The sequence below is a fragment of the Gigantopelta aegis genome, chromosome 1, assembly GCF_016097555.1.
Source record: "Gigantopelta aegis isolate Gae_Host chromosome 1, Gae_host_genome, whole genome shotgun sequence".
Taxonomy (NCBI): Eukaryota; Metazoa; Mollusca; class Gastropoda; order Neomphalida; family Peltospiridae; genus Gigantopelta; species Gigantopelta aegis.
In genome coordinates this window covers 17,016,308-17,036,027 of record NC_054699.1, presented here as the reverse complement: position 1 = coordinate 17,036,027, position 19,720 = coordinate 17,016,308, and the positions used below count along the sequence as shown (strand labels likewise).

The 19,720-nt window shown below is 33.6% G+C and overlaps 1 protein-coding gene across 1 annotated transcript in view; it reads left to right on the top strand.

The window, feature by feature from the left end:
• Nucleotides 1-3,289: 3,289 nt before the first annotated feature.
• The window catches only part of LOC121371321, a 235,223-nt gene continuing 218,792 nt past the window's right edge, over nucleotides 3,290-19,720 (top strand). The window contains exons 1-5 of the mRNA XM_041497129.1: nucleotides 3,290-3,331; nucleotides 8,007-8,149; nucleotides 10,956-11,083; nucleotides 13,234-13,368; nucleotides 15,689-15,773. Of these exons, the coding sequence (XP_041353063.1) occupies nucleotides 8,089-8,149; nucleotides 10,956-11,083; nucleotides 13,234-13,368; nucleotides 15,689-15,773 (409 nt within the window). The 5' untranslated portion in view covers nucleotides 3,290-3,331; nucleotides 8,007-8,088. The remainder of the gene's footprint in view (nucleotides 3,332-8,006; nucleotides 8,150-10,955; nucleotides 11,084-13,233; nucleotides 13,369-15,688; nucleotides 15,774-19,720) is intronic.

Genomic DNA, 19,720 nt, shown 5'->3' with positions numbered 1-19,720 from the left:
CTTTGTATTGTTTCTTCGTATTTAAGTTTAATGATTATCAATGCATCTGATCGTATTTGCAAGGTAAAAAAATGTAATTAAATAATTATACTGATAAAAAAGGGATATGAAGTGCAGTTACAATAAAATATCCAAAATGAATTGAATACGAAGCTAAATATTGATGACACAATGTCCTGTCATTGAGTGTACAAGTTAAAATTAAAAGGCATTCGATTCTTTTTGTTTTTGGGGGGGTTTTGGGAGGATAGCTTTGTTAATTATTAAATAAATGTTAATTTAATAATTAAATAAAGATAATTTTTATTCAAATTTCTTTTAAAAAGTCTATGGTCAAGTAAATCTTCTGGAAAAGTTCCATCAGAAGAAATATATCATGGCATTACGTGTTTTCGATATGATAAGAGAAAGCTATTAACAAAAAGCAAAAGATATTATCCAAAATTAGGAAAGATGTATATTATAAATAGACCATTTCATTGTGGTGGTTTTTAATACAATTTTTATGTCAACTCATGATATGTGAAAACCATATTTTCACGATTTGCAAACATCACGAGTTGATATAAAAATAGTATTCGAAAAAACCAACATAAAATAGCCTCTATATCTTATAAGCAGCTGTTCATCACCAGTCAATTTAATTAAGCTAAAGGCTAATTTACCATAGTCATGAGCATAGGAAGGTGCCAGAAAGTGAGGGGGCACACTTTTATATTTACACACTTATGCTATTATAAAGCAAATATAAAGCAAAATATCTGAAAAGTGTGGGGGGATATTCCCCACTTGACCCCCCGTTTCCTATGCCAGTGATAGTTATAATTCAGGATCGAAATAGGAAGTAAAATATGACCTGCTGTTATTTTTAAAAGTAGCAAGATAAAAGAAATGTCCTGCTAAGAAAAAAACATTATCTGCTTGAAAGAAGACAGCACAGGGGTGAGGAAAGAGTTTGGGATAGTGTGTGGAAAATTAGGACCTCCAAGATACATTTTGGAGAATTATACCAAAAACAATATAACAGAAATTACGAGATAAATAACAGATGAGATCATATTTGTTCTCATGTGTAAACCCTAGCTGAGGACCTGCATTAAGGTACTTTAACAATCCTTTTAGTACAATGATTTTTCTATATTTCTAGCTGTTATTTAATATTTAAATCATTGCCCCCACATTCTCCATCTTATTTGAATTTGCTGCCCTTTAATACTTGTATTCCACTACATCGGGGAGAAAACTTGGTGCTAAAAATGCTTGTAGAATGACAAGTAGTTGTGAGGGAACTTACATATGCATCAATAGTTTTATTAATTACTACCACATCATATCTCATTTTTATAGAGACACTGTTATAAGTGTTGTATAATGTCATGTATTATGTCACTTGTTTGTTATTTGTTTCATTAATAAAAATGTATTTATTTCACTTGTGATTGTTGTATATTAGATTTGAAAACTGGACTGTTTGTATGTGGGTAAATTAGTAGTGGTGGGATGGGGAGTGGGGGTGGGGGGTCTGGTAGTTTTCTTTACCAGTACAACAATGCATAGTGTTACTGTGTCCTTTCTAACTGAAGTTATTGGGGAGGGGTGGGAGAACATTATGATCCCCTCCCCCCCCCCTCTTGCTCTCTCTTTCTGTCTCTGTCTCTGTCAGACCGGCCTCGGTGGCGTCGTGGCAGGCCATCGGTCTACAGGCTGGTAGGTACTGGGTTCGGATCCCAGTCGAGGCATGATATTTTTAATCGAGATACCGACTCCAAACCCTGAGTGAGTGCTCCGCAAGGCTCAATGGGTAGGTGTAAACCACTTGCACCGACCAGTGATCCATAACTGGTTCAACAAAGGCCATGGTTTGTGCTATCCTGCCTGTGGGAAGCGCAAATAAAAGATCCCTTGCTGCCTGTCGTAAAAAGAGTAGCCTATGTGGCGACAGCGGGTTTCCTCTAAAAACAGTGTCAGAATGACCATATGTTTGACGTCCAATAGCCGATGATAAGATAAAAAATCAATGTGCTCTAGCGGCGTCGTTAAATAAAACAAACAAACTTTTTTCTGTCTCTGTCTCTCTTTCACAAATTAATATCATTGCTGCTGGCTGTGTGTATATATATATATATATATATATATATATACATATATATATATATATGTATATACATATATATATATATATGTATATACATATATATATATATATATGTATATATATATATATATATATATATATATATATATATATATATATATATATATATATATATATACCAGTAGAAGACTGTGTTTGAGTGTATGTTGTTAAGATAATATATCCACAAGAAAATGAAAAACACCACCTGGTTTTGACCTTCTAGACCAAATTAATCGATGGCAGAATCATATTAATCCTTGCAGAATTAAAATGTGTTGCTACTGAATGTGAACAATAGCCCCACATCCTAAAACATCAACTATAAATTTCAAATAATACACTGATGGAAAGAAATAAAGGATCACACAGATAGCAACAAGAAATTATGACTGCAATAAAATCAGTTCATACTGTCAGAAGTTGACTGGGAACATATAGGCAGCATATTCAACACTACAGACATTCAATCCCACATTACAACTTGGTATGAAATACAGACATTACTACGCTAGTTGGGAATTAAATCTGTCTACAATTTGATGTGTTCCCTTATTTCTTTCTATCAGTATATAATATATACAGAAACTACTTGAGATTTTGCTTTTTTTGGGGGGGAGGGGTTGTCTAGGGTTTTGTGGGGGGTTTTAAAGTCTGTTATGGTTTTCAACCAGCCTTCAAAGTACTTTGGCCTCCATATGTTTTATTATTTTATTATTACAGTTTTTTACTTGACTGCAGATAATTGTGGAATGGTACTGTGATGGGGTGGGTTGGGGGAGAGGTAGGGTCTGTGTCACGTAAAACCGCTTAATAAATTATATTTTTAAAGAGACAGACCCAAGTTTTTAAAAACTGCAGTGTATTTTCCACTATTAGCTGTTATACTTATATTTTATTGTTTAGATTATTCATTTCCATACTACCGAAATGTCTTGTCATACTGGTGTTTCTAATACAAAATGCATTTTTCATATTTTTAAAATCGCACGTGTGTAAATTTCTATGAATAATTTAGTTAAACTGATATATATTTTATAACATAATTTTAAAACAAATTAATAAAAATTGGACGAAAATCGCAATTATGCAACTTTGATAATGCCCCTTTAATTCTGAAATTGGGTTATTTCCTCCTTGATATTACTCTCCTGTGTTTTTGTGTACGTAATGGTGTACACTTCCGGTAGATTTCCGGTTTGTATTTTTCTTGATTTGTCAAACATTTATTTCGTTAGTAACGGATCACTACTCCAAAAATAGGTTGTATATTAATAATGGCAAAAACTCTTAATTTCTATATACCAGCTGGTGGGCTATTTTCTTTTCTTTTTTCTCAAATATTATAATATTTGCCAGTTTGATGGCATCGTCTACTCAGGACTACTATAAATAATAAAATACTTTATTTTCGTGATTTAATAAAAATGAGTCAGTTCGCGAGCATTTATTTTCACGAATCCCCCTTTCCCCAATAATAAAAACTGAAGTACTGGTATCATGGGTGAATCAGTTTCGGTGAGCATAAGCAAGTGCCAAGTGGTTCTAAATCATATCAATATTTATAAACAGACTGTTGCTATAGTATTCAAATACTTACCTTTTTATTAGTATTTCTAGACTTCACATGACCACTAAACTGGCCACTAAGTAGCTAAGTGTACTGCACGTGCATCAAAAACTATAGTATGCATCATTAGTGAATATTGTTAGCTACGTAACCTGTTTTGATGGGTGATACATTTATTAGTGGTATAGCTTACAGCAAAAACTTTTCAACACAAATGTTTTCAGAGTTTTATCAAAACATGTATGTTGTTCAACAAAACATGCACTTATAATCATTTATAAAAAATATTTTAAAGCAAATTACAAAATGGAGCCCTTGAGAACCAAAGTTAACAGACAACATTTTAGGAAAATAAATATAACAATTATGATGTTTTGCAATTGTGTTATAAGTTGAGCAAATCAATGGTTATAATGGTAAAATTGTTTGTTTAAAAAAATATAAGCTGCATTCTGAGTTTTAATAAATATATAAACAAATATCCAGAAAGATATTTATGTTAAAAACATATAAGGACCATATATTTTTGGCACGTATCTGTAAAAAGAGCTCCCAGCAGACGCTGTGACAATCAGGTGCATTCAATAACCAGATACCAATACAGCTGAGAACAGACAGAAATAGTTTTTAAAATTAAGTTTTTTTTCAAATTACAGTCTTTGAAAATCAGAAAAAGGGTATTAAAAAATGTGCTATCTTTATGAGTGGGTAAAATTCAATCTTGCTTTCTTTGCTCGTTTTAACTTTATTTTTATGAACATTTCTGTGAATATGACAGACATTTATTTACTTTCCCCATGCAAAAGTAAAATTCGTAAAATATTTTTATTCAAATGTACGTATTATTGCGCACAAATGATGCAACCATCAAAACAGGAACCTCACCAAAATAGGGCAACGGACAATACTGATGTTAATAATTTGAAGTTTACGTTTTAAATGATAAAAGAAAAAAGTATACTCTTACCTTGTTGAGTCACTGTCTCTATTAAGTTGTACCATTTGGAATCCCCCCCCCCCCCCTCCTTTTTAAAGTAATACGCCACCTACCATTTGTTTATGTTCCAAGTCTCACAGTAAGATGTGTAGATCTACAGTCAAGTCACTAAGAAATTTTAAGTATATCCAATTCTTTGTTACATATTTTTACCGTAAACATTCTTTTTTCTACACAGGAACCAAAATAGGTCTAAAACACCCGACCAGTATGTCAATTAAACATTTGTAGTTTTCTTAATTTATGGTGATCATGTTCAAAATAAATAAAAATTGAAAATGTACAACAGGATATAGATCAATATTGAGTTTTACATTAAAAGTATGGCAGTTACTACAATATATATATCAGTGTTCTCGCTGGGTGAAAATTAAAGGAGGGCAGCCGCGCGGCACCACACCATTAAAAAAACACCCCAAAAAACAACCACCAATAAATGAAAAGCAAAAAAAAAAAGGTGGGTGGGGGAGCTTGGTTACCAAGCTTGGGTCTGACATTCACGGGCAGTTCCGGTTTTGCTGAACCAATCAAAGTCTTAATATTATTATTTTTAATAAAGATTTCAAGATATACGAAAAACAATAAAGATGTGGTTCCAAAGATGTTTGTAAAGTGATCCACTAATGTCGGATAAATGTTTTGTTATTTCCATCTTCATCGAATGAACCGATCGCTGTGATAAAATATTATCACCAGCTGATAAAAAGTAGTTTCGTAATATTTTATAAAGAACTGCTGAATAAACAGAATGACAGAAATGACAGAACGTAAAAATCATCAGTTACAACCAATTATATCTGCAATTGAGGACAAAATATCAGACGATAGTTAGTGGAAACAAAAGACAGAATGACCGTTCTGATCACGTGACAAATTTGGCGCCAAATCAGTGAGTTGGGTTTTTTTCAATCGGAGATTGCTGAATCCGTGAAAAATAAAAATGTTTTCATTGCTCAAATAAAATATAACTTTTCTTGTTTGTATTAAACATACAAATGGATACAGTTATGGGACAAGATAGAGGCTGTTAAAAATACTGTTAAATTACGTTGTACGGTAACTCGTAAATGTATCATCAAATGCTTATTCGTACACAACGCAGCTTGTTCCATTGATGTCCAGTGTGCAGACTGATCGTTGTTTTGTTTTTTTTGGAATGGGGGGGGGGGGGGGGGGGGTATTTGTGGAAAAAAGTGTTCATTTGGAAATAGCAGAGATAGCTGCTGGAAAATATAGTAGAGTGTTGGAAAATAAAGAGGGGCACAGAAAAATAAAGGAGGGCGGGGAATGTAAAAGGAGGGCAGCAAAATGTAATAGCAGGGTGGGCCACCCTGCTTAAATGGAGCAGCTAGAACACTATATATATATATATATATATATATATATATATAGTCAGTATTACATTTGAATAAATATTAAAAGAATATTTAGATAAAAAAATAGAAATAGAAGTAATCAAAGCTATTTAAAAAACACAAAATAAGTTTATCCCACCTTATCTTGCAAGTAATATTTTAAACACCATGCAGCTGACTGTTAAATCAATAAAAATAATTGTAAAAACTGTTCTTTTTTATTGATTGCTTCAAGACAAATTCAACCATACAAATTTCAGCTATATAGTTTGTTCTTATGACGTTTTGTGCATTTATATTTGAAAATAGTAAATAACATGACTCAGGAGAGTCAGTGACCGGGGGTAGGCCGATTGAAAGCATGTGTGCACCTTTGATTGCATCAATTATGTAAATTTTTCTGTATAGTTGGTTCAAGTAACAATTAAAAAGTTTCTTTAACTAATAATTATAATACAATTACAATGCAGTTTTAAAATATACAAATTATACAATTATTAAGTAATGTGAATCATCAGAGACCCATGCTACTATTCATCAAATATATCATATTAAAAAATTACTGTTGGACGTAAAACATTTATTTTATTATGTAGGAAGCCAAAACAAGGGTGCAGCAAGGGACTGTTGTCGACCGTAATTCATTGAAATAAGCCCATATTATGCCTGAGGTTTATTTTAATGAATGAACTTATGATCACTGTAATTACATGTAGTTCATCAAGATAAATGTTACAGCCCGTTATTTATTATTGGACGTTTATTGTTGGAGGTCCAGTAGATGTCAAAATGTTAAATAGCAGACAATAGACATTTAAAATACCTCAAGTGGTGAACTACCACTGTAGTCTATATTGTTACTATTGGGTTTAAAATATTTTTAAAAACTGAGTAATTTGATTACTCTAATAATTTTTGATCACCTAATAAAATTTTATATTTGTGTCTGTTATGAAGAAACTATATAAATTGTAAAACAAAAACTAAACATGATGATAGGCTACTCAACATTTCATCAAGCTTTGTTTTGGCAGTGTCAGATTTTTTTTTTCATGTAGAGAATATATCAAATTGGTGTGCATCATCAAATAAATATTACACAGAAACATATTATAATATATATTATTTATAATTAAAGATATTCATGAACTACGGTCCTCAGTAGGTATAAGTTTTAGCAACACAGGGTTCAGTTAAACATGGGTTAGTTTCATTCTGGTACAAAGTATAGTGGTTCGGCAATAGGGTGTTCTCTTGAAGGTTTGTGGATTATATAATCTGCCACCTTTGGTAGTTCATTAAAATAAATGTCTATGGTCCATTTTTTAAACATTTTGACATTCATATTAGATCTCAACATTCAACTGAAGAGTCAACAAAAGATAGACAACCTCCACCCATTTTCTTAAGGTCACAATAATAAATAATGGGCTGAAACATTATCTTGATGTACTATACCATGGTGTACAGGCTTAAAACATTACTTGCATGGTAGTCAGCAGGGCCAGTTAAAATAGCTTGGGTGAAACTGGGAGAGCCCAACTAACAGAAAGCAGTGGTGGATCCAGAAAATCCATTTAGGGTGGGGTCCCAATGACATGAGGTGGAATGCTAAGGGAACTGTTGGGGAGGTTTGGAGGAGATCGTAAAAAAGAAAAAAAATTAATATATAATAAAATTATAACTGTTGCAAAATTTAGGGGGGTGGGTGGGCCCCTGCCCCCCAGATCTGCCTCTGGGAAGCTTGTAGCACAGACCTGTCAAGTATGTATGGTCTCATGCCGAAAGAAAAATACTGCAGCTTTACAATTCATCTTATCATCTACATTGTATGTTTGTAATGTCAAAAAATACATGTATGTTATTGTCTCTGTGCTAAATGAAAATTAATTTTTAAATTACAAACTATTCCTTCTTTCATTTATTAAAATCTTTTCTATTTTGAAAAAGGCCAACGATGTTCCACAAATGCAGGTTGAAAGATCACGATGCTGCTGATCGTAGTGGAATATATCATCCTTGAAATTCCACAATGGGCATCGCAATGAAGTGTTTGATTGTCTTAACTGTAGGCATTCTGCATCTGGTGCAAGGTCAGAGGTTTTCTTATACTGTATTTAAAATTTGAATAATTGAACTTTAATTATTGTACAATTGCTATTTATTACATTAGATGCTAAATTTTAAGCTATTGTTTAAGGAAATTTGAAAAATTACAGTAATTGTTATTTAATATTCAATATGATTTTTGATACAGCTGGTCAGGTGGATTGTATTTCTCTAGGGCTAGCTCTGGCATTTGCCAGTTGTGAATTTTGAAAGCAATTGGCGAATTTTATTTTAATTTGGCAAAATAATTACATGTAATAATTGACATTTTTTAGAAAGTAACTGTTGATTTCTGCAATTTTTAACGTTTAATAGACTATTTGGCGAAATAGTTTGCTCACCCAGAGCTAGCCCAGTTCTCGTAACTGTCTAAAGTTGTAAATAACAAACATAAAAACAAGACAGCAACAAACATCATGTCCATACTTACTGATATTGTTCTACAGTGATACCTCTCAAAACCAGACTCTCTGTAAACTGGAATTCCCTAAAAACTGGACATTTTTCATAGTCCCTTTTTAACTAACTGTGCAGAAGAGAACCTCACTAAACCGTATACCTCTTAAAACAGACTTTTTACTTGGTTCTGCGAGTGTCCAGTTTAGAGGAGTTTCACTGTAGTTAACTCTTACACATGGAAAAAAGTTTGTTTTGTTTAACGACACCACTAGAGCACATTGATTTATTAACCATCGGCTATTGGATGTCAAACATGTGTCATTTTGACATATTCATAGAGAGGAAACCCGCTACATTTTTCCCTTAGTAGCAAGGGATATTTTATATGCACCATCCCACAGACAGGATAGCACATACCACAGCCGGTGATATACCAGTCGAGATGCACTGGCTGGAATTAGAAATAGCGCAATGAGCCCACTGACAGGTCAATCTGAGACCGACTGTGCATCAAGCTCATACACATGAATGCATGCATGTACACACACATGTACACTGTACACAGTTTAAAATGTTGACAGATTGAAACTGAATTTGGCTGATATCTTTCTCAAAAAAGCTAATTTGCGAATTAGCATATTCAGTGTCTATGTCAAAATGAATCCAGTTGCACGTCATCAAACACACTAGGTTAATTTAATAACAGTAATTATTTTTAATCTTAGATGTAAACAACGATATAAATAAGCAGAATTTTTTATTTGTCCAGTGGACAAGTACATAGAGAAATCTACTTGTCCAGCAATATATTACAAGGGCCGTATTTTTGATTGCTTAAAATTTAAATGCATTAAAAATGTTTCCATGTCTTCTACACAACGATTGAGGTACATTCTGCTGGTCCGAATAGATTTTTACTTGTCAGGACAAACGGATAAGTGCTTATTTCGAACACTGTGTAAACACTATACTTAAATGCATACATGCTTGTATGTGAGTTTTGATATTTTACAAGTCACACGCTACAACTGAGTCCTTCACATCTGAGGTGTGTGATTTCACTAGCATCCTTGAACACACCTTAATTTTATCTCCTACTAATGGAAAAATGTAGTGAGTTCATAAGCGTACGAAAAAATCCTCAAATTCGGGCAAAAACAATAGAGAGAAATTCGGGAAAAAACGATAGAGAAATTCAGGCAAAATGAGTTGACCTAACACTTTTCACCATGTATTTTCATTATTCTTCTCACAATATTAGTTATAATCCATGTAAAAACACGTAGCGATTTGTTTACAACCCTATATAGCTGTTTGGCATGTAATGCTAATATGAATAAACGTTGTAATCCAGATTTAGGCATTTTCATTTAATTCAGGAAAAAATCAGCTTGCCTCCCCTACAAAAATTGGAGCCTGTTTACCTATGAGTTGGTTTTCTTTCTTAGACTAAGTCGAAATTACCAAATGTTTGACATCCAATAGCCAATGATTAATAAAATAAATGTTCTCTAATGGTGTCGTGAAACAAAACTCACTTCTGTTTAATTTCATTTCAGGAGCGTTTATTATTGTCCACCTAAAATATGATAACAGTGTGACATTTCGCTGGTTGTTTGAACAGCAGTTGGTTTAAACCCAGCCGCCTCCAATATTCGATACATCTTTGTTGTTATTAGCCCCTACCGGTCCAACCAATAACACAACTGTTGATATGTAGATATAGATATACTGTTTTAGGACATTGAAGTTACAATTTAAAAAAAATTAAATTAAATTTTGTTGTTCATATAACACCTGATGAAAATTATTCTAAAATGATGAAGTCTTCTCATTTATAGGTTTCATCTCCGTCCTTCCATCTGTCCATTCAGCTGTCCCACATATAGTGGAAATTTACCTATTTTCGATGGAGTTATGAGTTATTTGATGTTAGGAGATATAAAAATTTGTTTTCCAGACTTTTGCTTTGCAATGCCTGAAGATATTGATATGAAATGTTGTATATTTTTTTTATCATATACTGTTACTGATCAAGTTTAACTTTTATGATGATTTACCCTCTTTTAACAGAAGTATGACCCTTGAACTTTGGAGATACAAAAAAAAGATTTGAGTTCGGTAGGGGACATGTATTGCTTTAGCAGTAGTCTCATACTGCTTGTTATTATTTTTTTTTTTTTATTATTATTATGATTATCATTTTTTTTAAATGATTACATGTGAATAGGAATCATTTTCATTTTAGTATCGTAAACAACCTGTTTTAAAATAACTCACATGCAGCTTATGAGGCAAGTGATTTATCACTCACCTGATAGTTTCAGACATGAAGGACTGTATAACTTGATTACCGTACACATTTTCATTGTTTATTTTTATATCAAACAGGTCAGATTTGTCTTTTTTATCTCTACACTGCCGACTGCCGATACCGAGTTGATGGAGTTGCTATGGGACACATCGTGGCTACTATAGATGATTGCAACAGCCCTGCTGATGTTACTTTTAAAATCACAGTAAGCATTCATTTTCGTTTAGAGCTATGTCAGAAATTATATAGGGAATAACTATAAGATTATGTTTATTGAAAATCTAGTCTGAAATACTCGAATCGAGTTGGGCTTATGTCACATAACCTATATTTTTGGTCACTGACCAAAAATATAGAGATTTATCTAGTCATCATATCTTAACAATGAATTTGCTATGGGACACATCGTGGCTACTATAGATGATTGCAACAGCCCTGCTGATGTTACTTTTAAAATCACAGTAAGCATTCATTTTCGTTTAGAGCTATGTCAGAAATTATATAGGGAATAACTATAAGATTATGTTTATTGAAAATCTAGTCTGAAATACTCGAATCGAGTTGGGCTTATGTCACATAACCTATATTTTTGGTCACTGACCAAAAATATAGAGATTTATCTAGTCATCATATCTTAACAATGAATACGGTGATTTCAGGATAAATAGAGATTATTATATGAGCTTGTGTGTCGTACTGATTTTAGGAAATGAGTGTCAGGATTATTGTATTACATGAATCCTGACACGAGTTTCGTAAAATCAGTACAATTTACATGCGAGTATAATAATTTCTTTATTATCCACAGTATTTCCTAATATTATTTTCATGATTAACAAGCTAGGACCATGTCAAAACGTTTCAAACGTAACTAAAGAAAGACCACAAAACGATGACCAGTTTACCAATGCCATACCATCCAATGAAAAAACAACACAATCGAAATTGATTACACTGTAACTATAGTTGACCTGACAATCGTTTATCTGTGATGCATAAGTTAGCTACAAGCACAAGGGCTATAAATAATTTTTTGTTCAAAAAGATGTTAAAATTTGCTAAAAACCTGTTTTTTGAGGATATGTGAAAAATGTATTAAACTCGCGTTTGCTCATTAGATACATTTTAAAACAACTCGTGAGATAAATGGTATTTAACGGCCACTCGTGTATTATTCTCTATGACTGTATATCCAATGTGTTTCTGATTTAACTAAAGTTTGATTCACAATGTTAACAACTACGATAAACTGCTCTCCTACCATTATTTTTAGTTATATTTTACCCACCTTTTGTCCACACCCATTTGAAAAACCCATTACAATGACACAAATTGCACATGCATGTACATGTACTAGATGATAACTATGTCACCTATATCGACTTCGCTGAGATCGCATAGGACAAAAAGCATGTAATTTTGTGCCGGCTGCCATTTTGACTTTTTATGGAATACTCTCCAAAGGGGTGAAAGGATACGACTTAATCTAACAACGTCATAACATGTTATGATATAAAAGCAAACATGATGACGTCATTTTTTTTTTTTTTTTAATTGTTTTGTTTAAAGATACTACTAGAGAACATTGATTTAATATTAGTTATGTCACATACTTTGGAGGCTTTCACCCCTCTTGAAGAGTATTCCATAAAAAAGGAAAATGGCAGACGACAGAAAAGTGCATGTATTTTGCCCTATGTGATCTCAGCGAAGTCGATACTGGTGACATTGTTACTGTCTCATAAGTGGAATCTGTGTCACTGTAATGGTTTTTTCACAACTTGTGTCTGACCAAATCTGGGGGAAATGTAATGGTAATAAAAGGTAGGAGAGTAATTTATCGCAGTTGTTAACAATTTGGTTTGAACTAATTAATGTTAAATGTTTGTAGTAGCCCAAATTGGATTTTTCTTCCTTTTTTTTAATATCAGTTCTTTAAAAATTTGTTTGAAGGGAATATGCAGTTTGAAGTGGTACAAACATTAGGGTGACCATATTTCTTTTACATTTATGAACAACGAAAATCATCCACAAACTGTAAATCGGCAAAGCCATTCACACATTAATTTGCGGATAATTTGTTTGGTTCATACCAAGATGAATGTAAAATAAATTACTAACAATACTTCAGATGTTTAGCACTGGCTCGAATGAGAAATAGTGAAAAATAGCCCAACAACAAAATCAGAAATGTGTTTTTAAATGCAGTTACATGACTGTTGGTATGTAGATACAGATACTGTTTTAGGACATTGCGGTTACCATTTAAATTTTTTAATTTTTGTTGTTGTTATAACACCTGATGAAAATTATTCTAAAATCATGAAGTCTGCTTTCCTTTGTCTCACTTTACAGTGCGAGGAGCCACCAGTTTCGTGGAGTCACACCTACTCCAATGATAACGAAATAGTAGACGTCAAAGGTTTTGATGTGCTCGTTCGACTCAATGTTAGGTTGTCTAGGAAAGAAAAGAAGAAACTGTGGGTCAAAGTGAGTACCATCTGTTGAGATAATACAGGCTAGCTCCGGGGGAGCAGAACATTTCACCTAATTACTGTAAATCCTTGAATAAAAGCCCAAGCTTCTATTGTTTTTTCGTCACGCTCTGAGACCCAGCCTCTGTTAAAGGCAAGCTTCTATTTCTTTTGCATGCAAAATGTTCTGACATAACTCTCTTTTTTTTTGGTATGGTACAATTCTAATGTTGGTTTCCAAAGTTTACTTGTACATGTTAAAACCTCTTATCTCACTGAAAAATTAAAAATTCTTCTCCTTTCCTGTTCTCGTCAGGTGGTTGTAAGTTTTTGACGTTATGCATCTGAAATGACGAGTATAACGTGATTCTATTCAACTTTTCAAGGCAGGCCTCTATTCAAGCCAGGCCTCTATTCAAGTCAGGCCTCTATTCAAGCCAGGCCTCTATTCAAGCCAGGTCTCTATTCAAGGCAGGTCTCTATTCAAGCCAGGCCTCTATTCAAGCCAGGCCTCTATTCAAAGCAGGCCTCTATTCAAGGCAGGCCTCTAGTCAAGCCAGGCCTCTATTCAAAGCAGGCCTCTATTCAAGCCAGGCCTCTATTCAAGGCAGGTCTCTATTCAAGCCAGGCCTCTATTCAAGGCAGGCCTCTATTCAAGGCAGGTCTCTATTCAAGGCAGGTCTCTATTCAAGGCAGGAATCTATTCAAGCCAGGCCTCTGTTCAAAGCAGGCCTCTATTCAAAGCAGGCCTCTATTCAAGCCAGGCCTCTATTCAAGCCAGGCCTCTATTCAAAGTAGGCCTCTATTCAAGCCAGGCCTCTATTCAAGCCAGGCCTCTATTCAAGGCAGGCCTCTATTCAAGCCAGGTCTCTATTCAAGGCAGGTCTCTATTCAAGCCAGGCCTCTATTCAAGCCAGGCCTCTATTCAAGACAGGCCTCTATTCAAGCCAGGCCTCTATTCAAAGCAGGCTTTTATTCAAGACAGGCCTCTATTCAAAGCAGGCCTCTATTCAAGCCAGGCCTCTATTCAAAGCAGGCTTTTATTCAAGACAGGCCTCTATTCAAAGCAGGCCTCTATTCAAGGCAGGTCTCTATTCAAGGCAGGCCTCTATTCAAGCCAGGCCTCTATTCAAAGCAGGCCTCTATTCAAAGCAGGCCTCTATTCAAAGCAGGCCTCTATTCAAGCCAGGCCTCTATTCAAAGCAGGCCTCTATTCAAGCCAGGCCTCTATTCAAGCCAGGCCTCTATTCAAGGCAGGCCTCTATTGAAGCCAGGTCTCTATTCAAGGCAGGCCTCTATTCAAGACAGGCCTCTATTCAAGACAGGCCTCTATTCAAGCCAGGCCTCTATTCAAGACAGGCCTCTATTCAAGCCAGGCCTCTATTCAAAGCAGGCTTCTATTCAAGACAGGCCTCTATTTTGTTTCGAGATGCTCTGACACGAGGTCTCTAATCGAGGCAGACTTCTATTCCAAGGATTTATGACATCTCAAAAATGCAAGACCTATGGCTATTTCCCCCAAAAAAATCAATTACTGGTATCATTTTTTTTCTTCTTCTTCTGCCAAATTAAAATAAAATTTGCCAACTGTTTTTAAATTCACAACTGGCGAATGACAGAGCTAGCCCTGAAGAATTATGTAGTGCTGTAAGGGGAGGATATCATGGGTTGCATCATAAAACGTTTTAGGGGATGTTTGTCAAAACACTGTCTCATGTTTATTCATAAAGTAAAATGCAGTCAGACACAGCTATTTTGTTCTTTACAGGAGTTTTTTTCTACTATTTATTATCAAAGAATATAAAAGAAAAAATATATATGTATATAAAGACCAATAATGTTGGTGAGGTCTGGTCAGTACTGGGTTCAAATCTCAATACTAGCTCTGAACTGTGTTTAGTTAGTGCACAACTTAGTGGGGGATATAAGGCTACTACTAAAAATGTTTGTTTTGTTTAACAACACCACTAGAGCACATTAATGTATCAATCATCGACTATTGGATGTCAAACATTTGATAATTTTGACATGTACAGTAGTCTTAGAAAGGAAACCCGCTACATTTTTCCATTAGTAGCAAGGGATCTTTTATATGCACCATCCCACAGACAGGATAGCACATACCACAGCCTTTTATATACCAGTTGTGGTGCACTGACTGGAATGAGAAATAGCTCAATGGTCCCACCAACAGGTATCGATCCCAAACTGACCGCATATCAAGCAAGCACTTTATCGCTGGGCTACATCTCGCCCTAAGGTCACCAATAATAATAGTTAAAAAAATAAAAGTGAAATACCTGTTTGTTGATTGTTTTTTGTGTACTTGTTTGTAGGCAGTATTCTTTGTGGAAGGCCAAGGAGCGACATCATTTATAGACGAGCATGTTCATCTTACAAACATTAACAATTGTTTGGCATGTAAGTATTCTATCAAAGGTTATGAATAGAGGATTCATCACAAGTGTTTTTTAATATGAAAAATATCAACCAAGTCTACATTACAGCGTTCGAAATAAGCATCTGTCTGTTTGTGAAAATATGCTTGGAATACAACATGTACAGTGGTAATTGTCCAGGGACAAGTGAAAATGTTCAATGAAGTTTCGTTTTGAGCAATGAAAAACATTGTCCATGTATTTGAATAAAATAAACTATTTATTTGAAAAATTCTGTTTATTTCTATCACTGGTTAATCGGTATTTGCATACCCATGTTCTGTTGTTGAGAAAATCATAGACACGGTTAGTGCTGTCAAGTGTATACAAACAGTGTTTTGATTGGTCAAATGAAAAGTTATACAATAGTAAGGTTTTTTTTCTTTTTCTTTTTTTTCACAAATTATGTATAATCTGAAAGTTGACATTTTGACCTGGGTATTTGTATGGAACCAAATATAATGACAGTCCTAATGTTTGTATGGAACCAAATGGAACCAAATATAATAACAGTCCTAATGTTTGTATGGAACCAAATATAATGACAGTCCTAATGTTTGTATGGAACCAAATATAATAACAGTCCTAATGTTTGTATGGAACCAAATATAATGACAGTCCTAATGTTTGTATGGAACCAAATATAATGACAGTCCTAATGTTTGTATGGAACCAGATATAATGACAGTCCTAATGTTTGTATGGAACCAAATATAATGACAGTTTGTATGGAACCAAATATAATGACCCTAATGTTTGTATGGAACCAAATATAATGACAGTCCTAATGTTTGTATGGAACCAATATATAATGTTTGTATGGAACCAGATATAATGACAGTCCTAATGTTTGTATGGAACCAAATATAATGACAGTCCTAATGTTTGTATGGAACCAAATATAATGACAGTCCTAATGTTTGTATGGAACCAAATATAATGACAGTCCTAATGTTTGTATGGAACCAAATATAATGACAGTCCTAATGTTTGTATGGAACCAAATATAATGACAGTCCTAATGTTTGTATGGAACCAAATATAATGACAGTCCTAATGTTTGTATGGAACCAAATATAATGACAGTCCTAATGTTTGTATGGAACCAGATATAATGACAGTCCTAATGTTTGTATGGAACCAGATATAATAACAGTCCTAATGTTTGTATGGAACCAAATATAATGACAGTCCTAATGTTTGTATGGAACCAAATATAATGACAGTCCTAATGTTTGTATGGAACCAAATATAATGACAGTCCTAATGTTTGTATGGAACCAAATATAATGACAGTCCTAATGTTTGTATGGAACCAATGTTTGTATATAATAACAGTCCTAATGTTTGTATGGAACCAAATATAATGACAGTCCTAATGTTTGTATGGAACCAAATATAATGACAGTCCTAATGTTTGTATGGAACCAAATATAATGACAGTCCTAATGTTTGTATGGAACCAAATATAATGACAGTCCTAATGTTTGTATGGAACCAAATATAATGACAGTCCTAATGTTTGTATGGAACCAAATATAATGACAGTCCTAATGTTTGTATGGAACCAAATATAATGACAGTCCTAATGTTTGTATGGAACCAGATATAATGACAGTCCTAATGTTTGTATGGAACCAAATATAATGACAGTCCTAATGTTTGTATGGAACCAAATATAATGACAGTCCTAATGTTTGTATGGAACCAATATAATGACAGTCCTAATGTTTTGTATGGAACCAAATATAATGACAGTTTGTATGGAACCAAATATAATAACAGTCCTAATGTTTGTATGGAACCAGATATAATGACAGTCCTAATGTTTGTATGGAACCAAATATAATGACAGTCCTAATGTTTGTATGGAACCAAATATAATGACAGTCCTAATGTTTGTATGGAACCAAATATAATGACAGTCCTAATGTTTGTATGGAACCAGATATAATGACAGTCCTAATGTTTGTATGGAACCAATATAATAACAGTCCTAATGTTTGTATGGAACCAAATATAATGACAGTCCTAATGTTTGTATGGAACCAAATATAATGACAGTCCTAATGTTTGTATGGAACCAATGGATAATAAGTCCTAATGTTTGTATGGAACCAGTATAATGACAGTCCTAATGTTTGTATGGAACCAAATATAATGACAGTCCTAATGTTTGTATGGAACCAAATATAATGACAGTCCTAATGTTTGTATGGAACCAATATAATACAGTCCTAATGTTTGTATGGAACCAGTATAATGACCTAATGTTTGTATGGAACCAAATATAATGACAGTCCTAATGTTTGTATGGAACCAGATATAATGACAGTCCTAATGTTTGTATGGAACCAAATATAATGACAGTCCTAATGTTTGTATGGAACCAAATATAATGACAGTCCTAATGTTTGTATGGAACCAAATATAATGACAGTCCTAATGTTTGTATGGAACCAAATATAATGACAGTCCTAATGTTTGTATGGAACCAAATATAATGACAGTCCTAATGTTTGTATGGAACCAAATATAATGACAGTCCTAATGTTTGTATGGAACCAAATATAATGACAGTCCTAATGTTTGTATGGAACCAATATATAATGACAGTCCTAATGTTTGTATGGAACCAAATATAATGACAGTCCTAATGTTTGTATGGAACCAAATATAATGACAGTCCTAATGTTTGTATGGAACCAAATAATGACAGTCCTAATGTTTGTATGGAACCAAATATAATAATGTTTGTATGGAACCAGTATAATGACCCAAATAATGTTAATGTTTGTATGGAACCAAATATAATATAATGTTTGTATGGAACCAGTCCTAATGTTTGTATGGAACCAAATATACAGTCCTAACCAGTCCTAATGTTTGTATGGAACCAAATATAATGACAGTCCTAATGTTTGTATGGAACCAAATATAATGACAGTCCTAATGTTTGTATGGAACCAAATATAATGACAGTCCTAATGTTTGTATGGAACCAAATATAATGTTAATGTTTGTATGGAACCAAATATAATACAGTCCTAATGTTTGTATGGAACCAGTATAATGACAGTCCTAATGTTTGTATGGAACCAAATATAATGACAGTCCTAATGTTTGTATGGAACCAAATATAATGACAGTTTGTATGGAACCAAATATAATGACAGTCCTAATGTTTGTATGGAACCAAATATAATGACAGTCCTAATGTTTGTATGGAACCAAATATAATGACAGTCCTAATGTTTGTATGGAACCAAATATAATGACAGTCCTAATGTTTGTATGGAACCAAATATAATGACAGTCCTAATGTTTGTATGGAACCAAATATAATGACAGTCCTAATGTTTGTATGGAACCAAATATAATGACAGTCCTAATGTTTGTATGGAACCAATATAATGACAGTCCTAATGTTTGTATGGAACCAAATATAATAACAGTCCTAATGTTTGTATGGAACCAGATATAATGACAGACCTAATGTTTGTATGGAACCAAATATAATGACAGTCCTAATGTTTGTTTAGATATAATAACAGTCCTAATGTTTGTATGGAACCAAATATAATGACAGTCCTAATGTTTGTATGGAACCAAATATAATGACAGTCCTAATGTTTGTATGGAACCAAATATAATGACAGTCCTAATGTTTGTATGGAACCAAATATAATGACAGTCCTAATGTTTGTATGGAACCAAATATAATGACAGTCCTAATGTTTGTATGGAACCAAATATAATGACAGTCCTAATGTTTGTATGGAACCAAATATAATGACAGTCCTAATGTTTGTATGGAACCAAATATAATGACAGTCCTAATGTTTGTATGGAACCAGATATAATGACAGTCCTAATGTTTGTATGGAACCAAATATAATGACAGTCCTAATGTTTGTATGGAACCAAATA